The sequence below is a fragment of the Python bivittatus genome, unplaced genomic scaffold (genome assembly GCF_059951505.1).
Source record: "Python bivittatus isolate LINGU-HERP-01145 unplaced genomic scaffold, Pbiv_v1 ctg000170_np1212, whole genome shotgun sequence".
In the NCBI taxonomy this organism is placed as follows: Eukaryota; Metazoa; Chordata; class Lepidosauria; order Squamata; family Pythonidae; genus Python; species Python bivittatus.
The window spans coordinates 758,441-771,979 of NW_028277039.1; the positions used below are offsets into that span (position 1 = coordinate 758,441).

Sequence of the window (13,539 nt, forward strand, 5' to 3'; positions counted from 1 at the left end):
GACTGAACAGCCAAAAACCAGGGTGTCTGAGGGTCTGCTGATCAGGAAATGAAGTTGAGTTCCGGGGGCTTGAACGAGAAACCAGAACAAGATACCATGATTGTGTTCCCCAAGAACGGCCCACCCCCTGTCTCCTGCCATACTTCCCCATGCCTGTCACCACGAAGATGTTCTGACCTGCCCCTAACCCCCCTGAGACTCCAACCCCCCCAATCCATACCTACCGTTTCCCAAGACAGGGGATCCCTACATCTCACAACTAAATTCATATATCCATATATTTAGAAGACAGTTGCCAATCTCCTGAGAAAATAATGCCATGGAAGACTCTAGAACAGTGATTCTCAACCTTTTTGAAGCTGCCGCCCCCCCTAAGGAGCAGAAAAATTTTCAATGCCACCCTTTGTGAAAATCCTGTAATTTAGGGTATGGGGGGGGGGGAGTTACTGAATTATAAAAGGCAAAAATTTTAAGTAATTTTTTTCAGTAGACTTACACACCAAATTTGTTCGATTTAACTCGATACTTTTGCCCTGGAAGGTAATTGCATTCCTTTTATTAAAATTAAAATGACTAATGCAAAAAAAATGCTTAAATGCTCTTTTATGTAAATACGTTTATTTCAAAATGCTGTAAATACGTTTGTTTATTTTTTTGATGCTTGTTTTTTAAATTTTTTTAATTTTTTTAATTTTTTTTTTAAATTTTTTTTGCAAATGCTTTTTTAATGTTTAAAAATTCTTTATTCTTAATTAGATAATTTAAAAAAACAGCAAAAACATATGCTAAAAGAGTAATATCAGCGAAACATGCTTGATTATGTCAGTGGGACGGTTGTTCTTAATGGTTCAGAGCCATTTTCTGAACGTTCGGTTCAATATTGTTAGAGAGATGAAGGCGCAAGTCCCCTCTTTCCACGATTTGGAGTCGACTTCTCTTTTTTGTAATTAGATCAGTCACAGCACTGAATCCTCGCTCGACAAGGTAGGAGGAAGGGAAGGCAATTAAAAATTTTTTGATGATAGTCCACAGTCCTGGGTAGAGGCGATTGATGTTACTTTGATATTCTGTGAGACGATCACCATTCAGGAAGCTGGCTTTCAAAGTTTCATTAGTTGAAAGTTCGGCCAATTCCTCCTGAATCTGAACCTCTGCTGTCTCAATATTCATAAAAGGGTTCATGACCCATTGAGGGACTTCCAGGGACAAAATATCCTCAAAACGCTCAGAAAAGTCCTTGTGCAAAGACTCAAGGTGTTGACAGTAAACTTGTGTTTCATCGAAGGGGATTTCACTGCACTTATGCAGATCCGACAAGATTGGAAACTGGCTGAACTCGTTGCGACCAAAATTCTGCTTCCACAAAGTGAGTTTTTTTAGGAAGGCAGAAATAACAGATTTTGTTGTGATCAAATTGAGCTCTTCGCTTTGAAGCTGCAAATTAATTCCACTGAATTTTGCAAATAAATCGGCCATGTAAGTAACATCAATCTTAAATTGTAGCAATCTGTCTCTCAGAGCTACATCTTTCTCTTCAAGGAACTCAAGTACAGAGTCGAAAAGATTCCAGAACCTACTGAGGCAGGTGCCTTTGGAAAGCCAGCGAACCTCGGTGTGTAGAGGCAAGCGATTGAATTCTTCATCGTTGTCCTTACACAGCTGCCCGAATAATCGATCGTTGAGAGCATTACTGCGAATTTTGTTCACAGCAGAGATGACATATTGTAATGACTGATGCAAATGGTCACTGAGGTTTTTTGCAACTAAATGCTGTCTATGAATCACGCAGTGAACAGCTAAAATACCTGGTACCTCTTTCTTCAAAAGGGCGATGAACCCACGATGACGACCCACCATTGCAGGAGCTCCACTGGTGGCAACAGACATAATGTTCGCAAGAGGAATATTTTTCTCTTTAAAATAATCTTTGACAGTATTAAAAATAGATTCACCTTTAGTATCTGCAATCAAGCTTCTTACAAAAAGCATCTCTTGAATAATTTTTCCTTCCTTCACAAACCGGATGTACGCTAACAGTAAAGCCTCATTAGTACTTGGCAAGGTTGATTCATCAACCTGGAGAGAAAATTCGGTGGGCATCAAAAGTTTGCATAAGGAACCTTCAACATCTTCACCCATCTCATCAATTCGTCGTCGCACTGTATCATTGCTTAATGGGACATTTTTTATAACATTGGATGCGGCTGGATGGTGTAAAACCATTTCTAAAACTTCCTTGAGACCCGGCAGTATCAACTCTTTGCCGATGGTATGAGCTTTCCCTGATTTAGCAATTAATTTTGATATATTATAAGAGGCTATCAAACCATCATCGCATTTTTTTGATGAGGTTGCTAGTAAGCCTGAGACAGACGGTGCCTTTAGAAACTTGTCCCTGATGTTCGTGAAAAACGACAAATCTTTATTTTGTTTGTCAGGATGAATTTTTTCCAGATGCTCCTGCAAACAAGACGGTTTCATTGCCTCATTAGATAACACTTTGTTACAAAGTAAATACATGGGTAGTTGCGAGTTTGACGGTGAAGGAACAAATCCGAACTTCAAGTATGTGGAACTGTACTGACGACACTTCTTTTTATTAACCGACATCGTTGGCGGCTGCAAAATATGATGAGGGAAAGATAACTATTTCTCAAAATTAATAATTCACGACCACGATAAAGAACTAATAAGCGCACTTACCTAGCCGACTGGCCAAATAAACAATGAAAGTAAATCGAAACTGAGGGGAAAAAACAGAAATGAAGCGAACGAAAAGCAACTCAAGAAACACAGGTCAAATCAAACATTCATATTGGAAGGACACTCAACGCACGCACTGCGATTAATCGCGCGGGAAGACAGCTGACGCACGCGCTGTGCTGGTTGGGATCGGAGAAGAATCGTAGTTTCGAGTTCTTCAAGGTCAGCCTACCTAGAATACAAATTCGTCTCACCATTCTTAGAAGTGCATGAGGGCAGCCGTCGTGTAAGTTCATTTTATTGCTGGTACAAATGGTGTAAACCGGATAATTGATTTAATAAATTTTTTTTGGAGTTTTAAAATTAAGTTTGAATGCCAAAACATGCTCATCACCCCTCTACCGCCCAAAACATGCCCACCGCCCCCCTACCGCCCAAAACAAGTTCACCGCCCCTCAGCATCCTCCCATTGCCCCCCGGGGGGCGGTACCGCCCCCGTTGAGAACCAATGCTCTAGAAGATTCTTGTGACCCTATGGATCAAAGAAGCCAAGAGCACCCTGAATTAAAAGCATATGTCTATATGCTTATAGATGAAAGAGAGAAGATTCAAAAAGATCTAGACGGGCTTGAACAGTGGGCTGAAATGAATAGGATGGAATTTATTAGAAGGTAAAGTTCTGCGGCTAGAAAGGAAAGAATTAAGGCAAAAAATACAGTGTGGGAGAAACCCAACTTGAAACTAGTACATAAGAAAGGGTTTTGGGTGTCCTTGTCAACCACAACCTAAACATATTCAGCAGTGTGATGCAGCTTCTAAAAGGGCAAATTTATCTTGGAGTGCAAGAGACCAGATAAGGAAGTACAGTGGTACCTCTACTTATGAACTTAATCCATTCCGTGACTCTGATCGCAAGTCGAGTTGGTCGCAAGTCGAAGTAAATTTTCCCATAAGATTCAATGTAATTAGCGTTAATCCGTTCCAGCGTCTGCGGACCATGCGTCGGGCAGAAAAACGACTGCTGACCACGCGGCAGGGCGGAAAAATGGCCGCGGATCACGTGTCGGGGCAGAAAAATGGCCGCGGACCACGTGGAACGGGCGGAAAATGGCCGCGGACCACATGGAACGGGTGGGAAAATGGCCGCAGACCACGTGGAACGGGCGGAAAATGGCCGCGGACCACATGGAACGGGCGGAAAATGGCCGTGGACCACGTGGAACGGGCGGAAAATGGCCGCGGACCACGTGGAACGGGCGGAAAGATGGCCGCAGACCACGTAGAACGGGCAGAAAATGGCCGCGGACCATGTGGAATGGGCAGAAAATGGCTGCGGATCCGGTTCGTAAGTCGAGGCGAGTTCGTAAGTAGAGGTAAATTTTTGGGGCCGGAGCTGATCGTATCTCGAAAATTTCGTAAGTAGGGGCGTTCGTAAGTAGAGGTACCACTATACTTGTTCCACTCTATTCTGTCCCAGTCAGACACCATTTGGAGTACTGTGTTCTCTAAATGGTGAATGACACTTTAGTATGACACTTCCAAAAGGACAATGACAGATTGGAGCTACTTCAGAGGATTAAGGTGGTGAAGGATATGGAAACCAGGCCTTATAAGAAAGAGCTAGAGGATCTTCCTTGATCTTACAGATGATGATCCAATCTTTGGAGATGTCCTCTAGTGAAGGAGAACTCACCACTTCATGTGGCAGTCTGATGTCTGGCCTTAGTCTCCTTCCTTGCATTTTTAACTCACTGGTTCAGATCCTGTCTTCTTGGCAAGAGAAAATAATCCACTCATTCTCTGTGACAAGTCTTCAGATTCTTCTGAAGACTGCTGTTGTATTTTCCCTCTCTCGGCCCACGAGGTGAGGCTTGGGTGACAAGCCGGTCAGTCAATTCTTGTCACAACCAATGGATCAACATTCAGTTGATCCGAAAAAAGTGTACCCTGCACCTGAGGGAAAAGCGCTAGGAAGAACTTTTTTTTTCAGTAGGCCAAACATACCCAGATCCTTAACCAGGCACATGGGAGAACAGCTGTCAACCTGGTTTGTGGCTGTTTGCGGCTGTCTGTATGGGTCATTTGCTTTGGGGGAGGGAGAAGCTGGATGATGAAACCAGGGGTAGGGGAGGGCATTGTGATGGTGATTCTCAGCATCTGTCAAACAAAGTCGCTTGACTTCACTCAGAGTTGGACTCTGGCTGGGCAGGTCCTTTGGAAGTGACTGAGACACATCTGAGCTCATTATCTGGGAGGAATTTGAGCTGGTTGGTCCTTGCAGCTGTGAGTTCTGCCACTTGTGCTTTGGGCCCATGCCTCTCCTGTTGGTCAAGGCCTCCCTGGATGCAACATGCATTTGGGTCAGAGTGGTGGTTAATGCCTCTTTGCAGGAGAGGATGGTACTACCTGCCTTGAAGGAGACAGTGGTATCCCCCTTCTTAAGAGGCCATCCTTGGACCCAACAGAGTTGGACTACCTTCGCCCAGTCTCCAGCCTTCCCTTTTTAGGAAAGGTTGTTGAGAGGATGATTGGTGCTTAGCTGCAGAGAACCCTGGATGAAGTGGATTATCTGGACCCTTTTCAGCCTGGATTCAAGCCAGGGTACAGTTCTGAGGTACCATTGGTTGCACTTGTGATGACCTTTGGAGGGCTCAGGATGGACCTGGTACAACTGTTCTGGCCCTCCTTGATCTCTCAGTGGCTTTCAGTACCATCGACTATGGTATCCTTCTGAACCAGCTCTGGGGATCAGAAGTGGGAGGCACTGTTTTGCAGTGGTTCTCCTCCTTTCTCTGTGGTCAGTTCCAGTCAGTGTTGGTGGGCGGGAGAAGTTAAGCCATAGGCCCCTGCAATGTGAGGTGTCTCAGGGTTGGGGTCTCTCATCGCTCCTGTTTAACATCTACATGAAACCACTGGGTGGGGTTATTCAAAGGCATGGGTTGTGGTATCATGAGTATGCTGATGATACCCAGTTATACATCTCCACCCTGAGATGGGCAAGTGATGCTGTTGTGTTGCCAACCAGATGCCTGAAGGCTGTGAGGGTCTGGATGGGGAGGAACTGGCTCTGTCTCAACCCTGATTTTGAGTTTTTGGCCCCCCAGGGTCTGGTGATGTGTCATCTTTGACTCTAGATGGGGTGGCGCTTCCCTGGACTGAACTGGTGCACAATTTGGGAGTCCTTTTAGACTCATGGCTCTTGCTTAAGAAGCAGGTGGCAACTGTGGCTTGGGGGGGCTTTGCACAGATTCATCTTGTGTGCTAATTTTTCCCTTTCCTGGACCAGGATGTCTTGGTCACAATCACTCATGCCTTGGTCACTTCCTGGTTGGTCTACTGCAATGCACTCTACATGAGGCTACCCTTGAAGACCACCCGGAAGTTACAACTGGTCCAGAATGCAGCAGTGTGCACAATGTTGGGTGACACTAGGTGCCCCCGTGTTACACCTCTGTTGCGCAAGCTGCACTGGCCCCCAGTTTTCTTCTGGGTGCAATTCAAGGTGTCGGTTATCACCATGAAAGCCCTACATGGCACAGACCAGGTTATTTGTGGGACTGCCTCTCTAGTGCCTGTCCCACTAGATTGGATAGGATGGGCATACTCCAGGTCCCTTCTCTTAAATGTTGCCATCTGGTGGGACCTAGGAAGTGTGCCTTTTCCATAGTGGCCCCTGCCCTATGGGACATTCTTCCCCTTGAGATCTGGCAGGCCCACACCCTCCTAACCTTCTAGAAAGCCGTAAAAAGTGGCTCTTCCAGCTTTTGAAGAGTGATGCTAGAGCTAGAAGGTAGCGCTGTTGGTTACATCAAGGGAGACTGGTTGTGGCTCCAGATTAGTTTAGTTTCTGTTTTTTTTGTGCTTTGCTTTTGTCTATTGTATGATGTTTGGTTTTATATGATTGTTGTGAGCCACCCAGAGTTTTGGTTCTGGAATGGGAGACCATACAAGTCTTTTAAATAAATAAGTAAATAAACAAATAAGAAAACTCAGAAACTGCATGCTGACACGTGAGAGCCATTTATAAGACCAGTACTGCAGGATCTGCATTGGCTGTCAGTTTGCTTCTGGGTCCAGTTCAAGGGGCTGGGTATTACCTATGAAGTGCATTATGGCTTGGGTCCTTGTTATCTTTCCACCCTGTCCATGCAAGCTGACAGGCCATGATGAAGATCTTTCCTCCCTGTGTAAGATAGTGTGTGCGCGCGAAAACTCAGGGCTTCTCAGTGGCTGCCCGTTGCCCTACACAGAGTTTCAGGTTAGGCTTGTAAGAGTTGCCGCATTCATCACTGAATAAAGACTCCATGAGACGCAGGCTCGTACGAAAGCAATTTACTCAGGTGTAATGTATGTGGTTACAAACAAAGCCAGGGTTGGCTTGGCACAGGTTACATAGCATTTTATAGTCTCCCCGTTTCCTGCGCTTTGCAAGTCCCACCTGCTGCCCGCCCCTGCCCGCCTTTGCCCATCCTTGGCTCGCCCCTCGCCCTCAGCTCTTCCCACCCCAGGCTGATGGCAGGTTCAGCCAGGGTCCTTTGTTCTCGGCTGTCTTGCTTGTGTGGCAGGTCCCGTGAGGCTGACTCACGATTGCGTTTGATGGGCGGCTGAGCACAGCTTGAGCTGCAGAGCTCTTTGCTGCTGTTGTCGGCGGCTGGGGAAGTCCCGCTTGTTACAAGGCAATTGAATCCTGCTGCGGGGTGATTGCCGCCACCTGTCGGCAGTTTACTTGCGGTTAGCGCTTCCTCTTTCGATTGCCTGCACCTGAGGCAAGGAAGCTGACCAGGCGCACTTGAACCTAGCTGGGTGAAATGGCGGCTAGCTTGAATGGTGTGTGCTGAGCCAGGCTGAACCTGACAAGGTTGACCTCTTTCTTAACTTTTCAGAAGTGGGTTAAAACGCTGTTTTCCTGAACCTTTGAAGAGGTTCAGTTTTTAGCTGTGGGATTTAATGCCTTATTGTGTATTGTTTTATTGATTGTGGATTTGGAGTATGGAAATGTGAGCCACCCAGAGGTTTCTGACTGGGGTGATGATGCCTAGAAGGAATAGACGTATCCATTTTTTGCAAATAAATAGCTGAACAACAAACCTTACATAGTCCCAATGCAAGTTTGCCTTCTAGGTGAAATGTTATTTCTACTCAAGGTATTTTATTCTAGACTCTGTCATGGCAGATGGTAGTGGTTAATTGGTTAATCTCAAAAACATTAAACCAGTCAGACCTGATGAACGCTTTCATGAGAAGCCTCCAGGATATCCCTGGATTGCTAGAGTGGGAAATCCTGGAAGAGGGCAATGGCTAATCACTTCCATCAGTCTATGAAGTTGTCAGGAGCTTTTCTCTTGTCATTTTATCTTCTGTACATCTCCTCATGGATATGGTATCTGCTGTCTAATGCCAACTGGCAACTCCTGTCTGTTCCCAAGTTTTCTCTTGCATCTTGAAATGGCTTGGGTTGGGGGCAGAGGACCAAGGACAGCAGCTGTTTCTTAAGCCATCCACCATTTTCCTGAATGTTAACAACCACTGCAAGTGGATTTCCCACCCCTGAGGAAAAACATTTTCCTTTTTTTTTCCTTTAAAAGCTTCAGATGGGATGCCAAGCGTTTCAAACCAGACTTCTCCATCAAACCAACAGAGGGTTACATTTCTCCAGGAACAAATGTCTCTTTTGAAGTGACCTTCCACCCTTGTGAACAGAGTCAGGACATCTGCTATGAGAACCTACCCTGCTACATCCAAGGCGGAGAACCTGTGAGGCTCACCCTGAGTGGATTCTGTGTGGGCGTCCCACTTGTCAAAGAGGTGACTAGTTGGGCAGAAATGACCTAAGTGGCAGGTTGAGCTGGGAACACATGGACAAGAGCAAGAATATTCAGAATCCAGTCTAAGGTGTAAATGGACAACTCCAGGGGCCCAAATATAAAGTGCAGAGTAAGCCAAGTTATAGGAACCTTGGCTAAAGGAGCCATCAAAAAGTCCTGGGAAATATGAGTGCAGAGAGAAGTTGTAACAGAGATGGTTTCCATCAATCTACTCAGTCTCTGATGCAGTTTCTTACATTTCAAGTGGTCAACTAGCATTCAGTAGCACATCTGCATAATTCTAGTCTTTGATATAGCAGGGCGCCACTGTCATGGAGTCATGAAGTTCCAGACTTAGAGATTGCAGTTGCAGTCTCCATAGATGTGGAAGGGGCTGAATCCTTTTCAAACTTTGTGCTGTGAGGCACGGGAAGGTTTCAGGGCTCATCCTGAAAGAAGAGGTGGTCATGACAAGAAAGGGAATGTGGGGGGCCTGTTTGCTAAGAGGGTAGATCATGTAGATATGTGCTCCTTTCATCAGTGTTGCAAACTGAGGAACATTTTTGGTATATAATAATCCTGTAAAAACTCTCCAAGACAGTGCATTGAAATAATATGAAAATGAGCTGATGTACCTAGTGTGCTGCTCACTAGACCCTAGGGCCCCTACAACATGGCATCTACAAGCCACAGATGCCTTTCTTTGCTCCCTCAATGATCAATTTTTAACTTTCTTAAGATGTGCCGAAAAGTAAAGAACAAGACTCAAGCATAAACTGGATTTCCAGCATTGCATCTTGGGCCTCGTAGACCCCAAAGGCATGTGTAGACAATAGAAATGGCAGGGAGTGGGTGTGGGTCCTCTTGCTTAGAAAAAGGACACAGCTAAGCTAAAGTAATTGAGAGCATCTGCAGAAATAGAAGGGGTGGTTGGAAGTATCCTCCCCAGTTTAACATCTGCCTTTTGAGGAAGACCAGGTCAGAAACAGACACTGCATAAACTATTGGAACTCAATTGTTGTAGGGTATAAAAATCTTGAAAACCTGACAGAAATTCTTCCTATCCGCTGTTATACCAAAGAGAATCAAGGTTTGACAAGCTTGAGTTTTTTCCTCATCCCCTGTTGTTTATTTGGGTTAATGTGATATTTATACAACAGTTGTTGAATTCCTTCTTCAAGGCCACCTCTGTACTCTTCTGCACTTACCTTAGTGTACGTTGGTTTTTGTCTTCATTGGCAGCCATTTTATGTTGACTGCCAATAACATGCTGTCAGCATTGTACTCACTAGAAATACATTTTGGCACAAGTGTTCCTACTCTGAACCTACATGATGATTTTCAGAAAGCCCAAATGTTAAATGAAAGGATAGGTATGTGTGAGAATGTAACTGGTCAACTGCCAGAAGCCCCTGTAGATAATGGTAGTTCACAAATCTAATAAGTGGACAAAGAAATGCCTTGCCCAGATGAAGGTATTCAGATACCTCAAGCAATAAAACGGCATTGTTTGTGAAAGGGGGAGTCTTTTGTGTCCTTGGGAGGCGCTAGTGCAGAGACTGAAGGGCAGTGGGCTCTCTGGGTCACTTGGGCTTGGTTCCTTTTTTCTTGCTACCTTCAGTGGGAAGAGCCCTCTCCGTCCGCCTCTTATCTCAGGCCAGTTATTTGGCTGGTGAAATTTGCAGGGAAGGAAAGAAAGTCTGTATTACTTAGCAAACCATCCCCCAACAGTGGAGTGAATGAACAACAGGGATTCTCCTTTGTAGGTAAAATTCAGAAGGATTTTCAAGAGCATTTGCCTTTTAGTAAAAATTGTTGATCCAAAAAGGTGTTACTAGACTCCTCCTGATTTTTGACTACCATAAACTAACATGGCTCTTCTACATTCTCTTTCAGGTAGTAAATTTTGTATGCCAGGTGCGTGGAAAGCACACACAGACCATCATGCTATCTAACCGGACCAACCAACCATGGACGCTGCAGCCCATTATTGAGGGAGAGCACTGGAAAGGGGCAGAGTTCATCAGGGTGGAAGCCCACCAGCAGAACAAGCCCTATGAAATCACATACAGACCTCTTGCTATGAACACAGAAAACAAGAAAGACCAGGTATTCCAGAAACAAACAGAAGGGGAAAGAGGAGGGACTTTTGGGACTCAGGTTGCTGGGGTGGATGAGGGTTTCTGTACACAAAGAGGGATCCTTGCACTTCTTTGTACATTTAGTTGTCATTTCATTAGATCCATGCTGTCTATGAAAGCTTGCAGCCTGACCAGCTGTGTTTCTTTTGCGCATGCTCACCATCTAAGCTAATTCTTGTCCTGTGCAGAAACTAATTCTGTGGTTGCTGCTGCTGCTGCTGCTACTACTACTGATGTTTCCTGTTTACTAGCAGCTTTCTACAGCCCCTTTGTTTTTGTTGTGGTTTTTCAGTGCTGTTCAGGATAGCTTGGATAGAAAGTTTATACCTCTTTCAAGTCGAGGGATGAGCTGAGAATTAATATGAAAAAAGGGGGAGGTGTGGTGAAGGTGAAGAGGCTGAGCCCAGGACAGTGAACTTCCATGGTTGGCCCCACAAACAGTCCTTTGGAGAAAAAGGGTTCCTGGCCCTTCTTGGGGAATGTAAGTTGTCCCAGTCTCCCAGACTCTCAATAGTGTGAGGCCCGCAGAGAGTTGTCCAGTAGACTACTTTTTGGATGTCGCAGTGCTCTGGTTTAGCCTTGGCTACCTGGACAGGTGATAGTGTTTAAAGCAGTGGATCTGAACAGGCTGGTTGTGAGCATGACTGCCCATGGTTTTCTGCTATGTGGCCCTAAGTCCATCAGATTTATTCTAGAAAAGCTTAATTCTTAAGATGAGTCAACAGTTATAGAAGCAGCTACATCAGAGCTGCCCATTACAGGAGAATAATGCTTGTTTTAGCTAGTTTAACTCTCTAGAATTCCTGCAAGTGGGTTGAGAGACAGATTGTTCTCATAAAACTGTTCCAAGTAGCCTCAGTCATGGAAGAATGTGACCATATCAAATGGAGGTAAGTAGGAACAGTGAAGAAACATTGCCTAAGTGTGTAACTCTCCTCCTTTCCCCTAGGGATCTATCTTTTTCCCACTCCCAGATGGAACAGGACTGCTTTATCTCCTGCAAGGCACTGCAGAGCCTCCCAAGTCCGCTGGGAATATTATGAGGGAAGTTCCATGCAAAACATCCTACGTAGAACTGTTTCCCATCACCAACTGGTTGAACAAGCTGCAACGGTAAATGGGAGAAAAAGGCTGGGTGGGGCTGATAACCTTATCCCACTCTCAGGTCTTCATGCAGCACATGAAGACCTGAGAGTGGGAGGAAGAACCTACAATCAACCAGGAGCCCATAGGTTTCAGTGTATATTACAATTTGTACCCCCAATTTTCCTTTGGTAATGAGGCAGCCATTGTCTTCTTCAGCCCTTGATCCTTCACAAACGAGACAAACAGATCCTAGTGTTGCCTTACAGAATTTGAAAGCAGAGGTGAAATTCTTGTGATGTAACCTTCCTTCCAAACAAATATTAGCAATGAGAGCTCCAAGGGACTTGCTTTTTGGATTAACTGTTTGCAGTCCAGATTGCCAGACAACTAAACTCCCCATGAACAGGGTCTCCAAGTTCTGACACAGCCAGGCAATCACACAGACTGACACCCACTTTGGTGACAATGAAGTTCTACCGGGCCAATTCCTGAGAGCCCTAAAACCAGCTTCTCTCATCTTGCCCTGTTCTTGGGGGCTTCTGTGCCTCTTTACCTCTTCCTTTTCCAGAGGAAATACGTTGAGAATAGTGGAGCGCTGCTAGAGTCCTGAAAGGTCTTCATTGTGATTTAATATGAACATTATTGTTATTATTAGATTTCATACAGCCACCCACTCCACATGAAATTGCTGAGAAAGATTTTCTGAAATTTAGGTGTTCTGGTTCACCAATAGGTCTTTTACTTCCTTTCTATTGAAATCCAGGCCAATTTCAAGTAACCAGATAACGGACTGGATGAGGGTGACAATTTGAGCCTTAATCTAGACATTTAAGTAGTACAAATAGTCCTCAGTTATGACGGTATTTGGGACCAGGAACTCCATCACTAAGTGATGCAGTTGTAAAGCATGACATCATGTTGTGAGGAAAATACATCTTTGGGTGAAGGAAGTAAGTGAGGCAAGAGGCCTCAGATGAATGGGATCACCTTAATAAAATTGAAATATAAAGGAACGTGCAGCACCCCTGAAGCTGGTAGGAACTAGGCTGGTTGTATCTGGAGGATAAGTCACGGCAACTGGACTTCTTTTCTTTTGGTTTGATATGTTTCGCTGCTTGTCCAAGCAGCTTCTTCAGTCTAGAAAGTTGGTTAGGGGGGACCCCATAAATGTCTTCCAGGGTGGCTGTGTTTCTCAAAATCATGATGGGCTCGTTGAAAGACAATAGGAGATGTGATTAGTAGAGTCTTTGGGATGTGGATGTCTTGCTCCTAATCCCTCACTCATCCCCAAGTGGGTTGTTAAGTGCTCCCTCCTGGTGAACTTGTGAAGTGGTCTTAATCTTCCTGGGGACTGATGAAAGAGCAGCCTGAAAAATGGGAGACAATTTGTATCTGAGGCCTCCACCTCTATTGAAGGAAGGATTTTCCACTTCAGCATAAATGGATTCCTTCACTCCTCTCTCAAACCACATAACTTCTCTGTCCAAAATGTGAACATTGTTATTAACAGGGCAGAAACCATCCCCACCTCCATAGATGCCAAAAAGAAAGAAAACAGACACCTGATGACAGCTCTTAAGGCCTGTGGCTATCCAAATTGGGCCTTTATTAAATCCACTTCTAGATCCAACAAAAAAACAGCAGACAGAGCTGAGACCCAGAGTCAACAGAAGAATCTTGTCATTCCATACATGGTTGGTGTGTCAGAGAAGATAAAACTGATATTTGGAAAACACCACATACCTGTGTTTTTCAAACCCACTAACACACTGAGACAGAGGCTTGTACACCCTAAAGATCGAACA

The 13,539-nt window shown here is 44.8% G+C and overlaps 1 protein-coding gene across 10 annotated transcripts in view; it reads left to right on the top strand.

Annotated features, from left to right (window-relative positions):
- HYDIN (HYDIN axonemal central pair apparatus protein) overlaps window positions 1-13,539 on the top strand; it is a 346,241-nt gene that overhangs the window by 325,577 nt on the left and 7,125 nt on the right. For 9 of the 10 annotated variants that reach the window (XM_088135430.1, XM_088135429.1, XM_088135425.1 and 6 more), the window contains 3 exons: window positions 8,289-8,508; window positions 10,404-10,616; window positions 11,598-11,761. In XM_088135430.1, the coding sequence (XP_087991556.1) occupies window positions 8,289-8,508; window positions 10,404-10,616; window positions 11,598-11,761 (597 nt within the window). Of the gene's footprint in view, window positions 1-1,539; window positions 2,926-8,288; window positions 8,509-10,403; window positions 10,617-11,597; window positions 11,762-13,539 lie in introns of those variants that run through there. The other variant, XR_015795149.1, reaches the window with a different exon arrangement.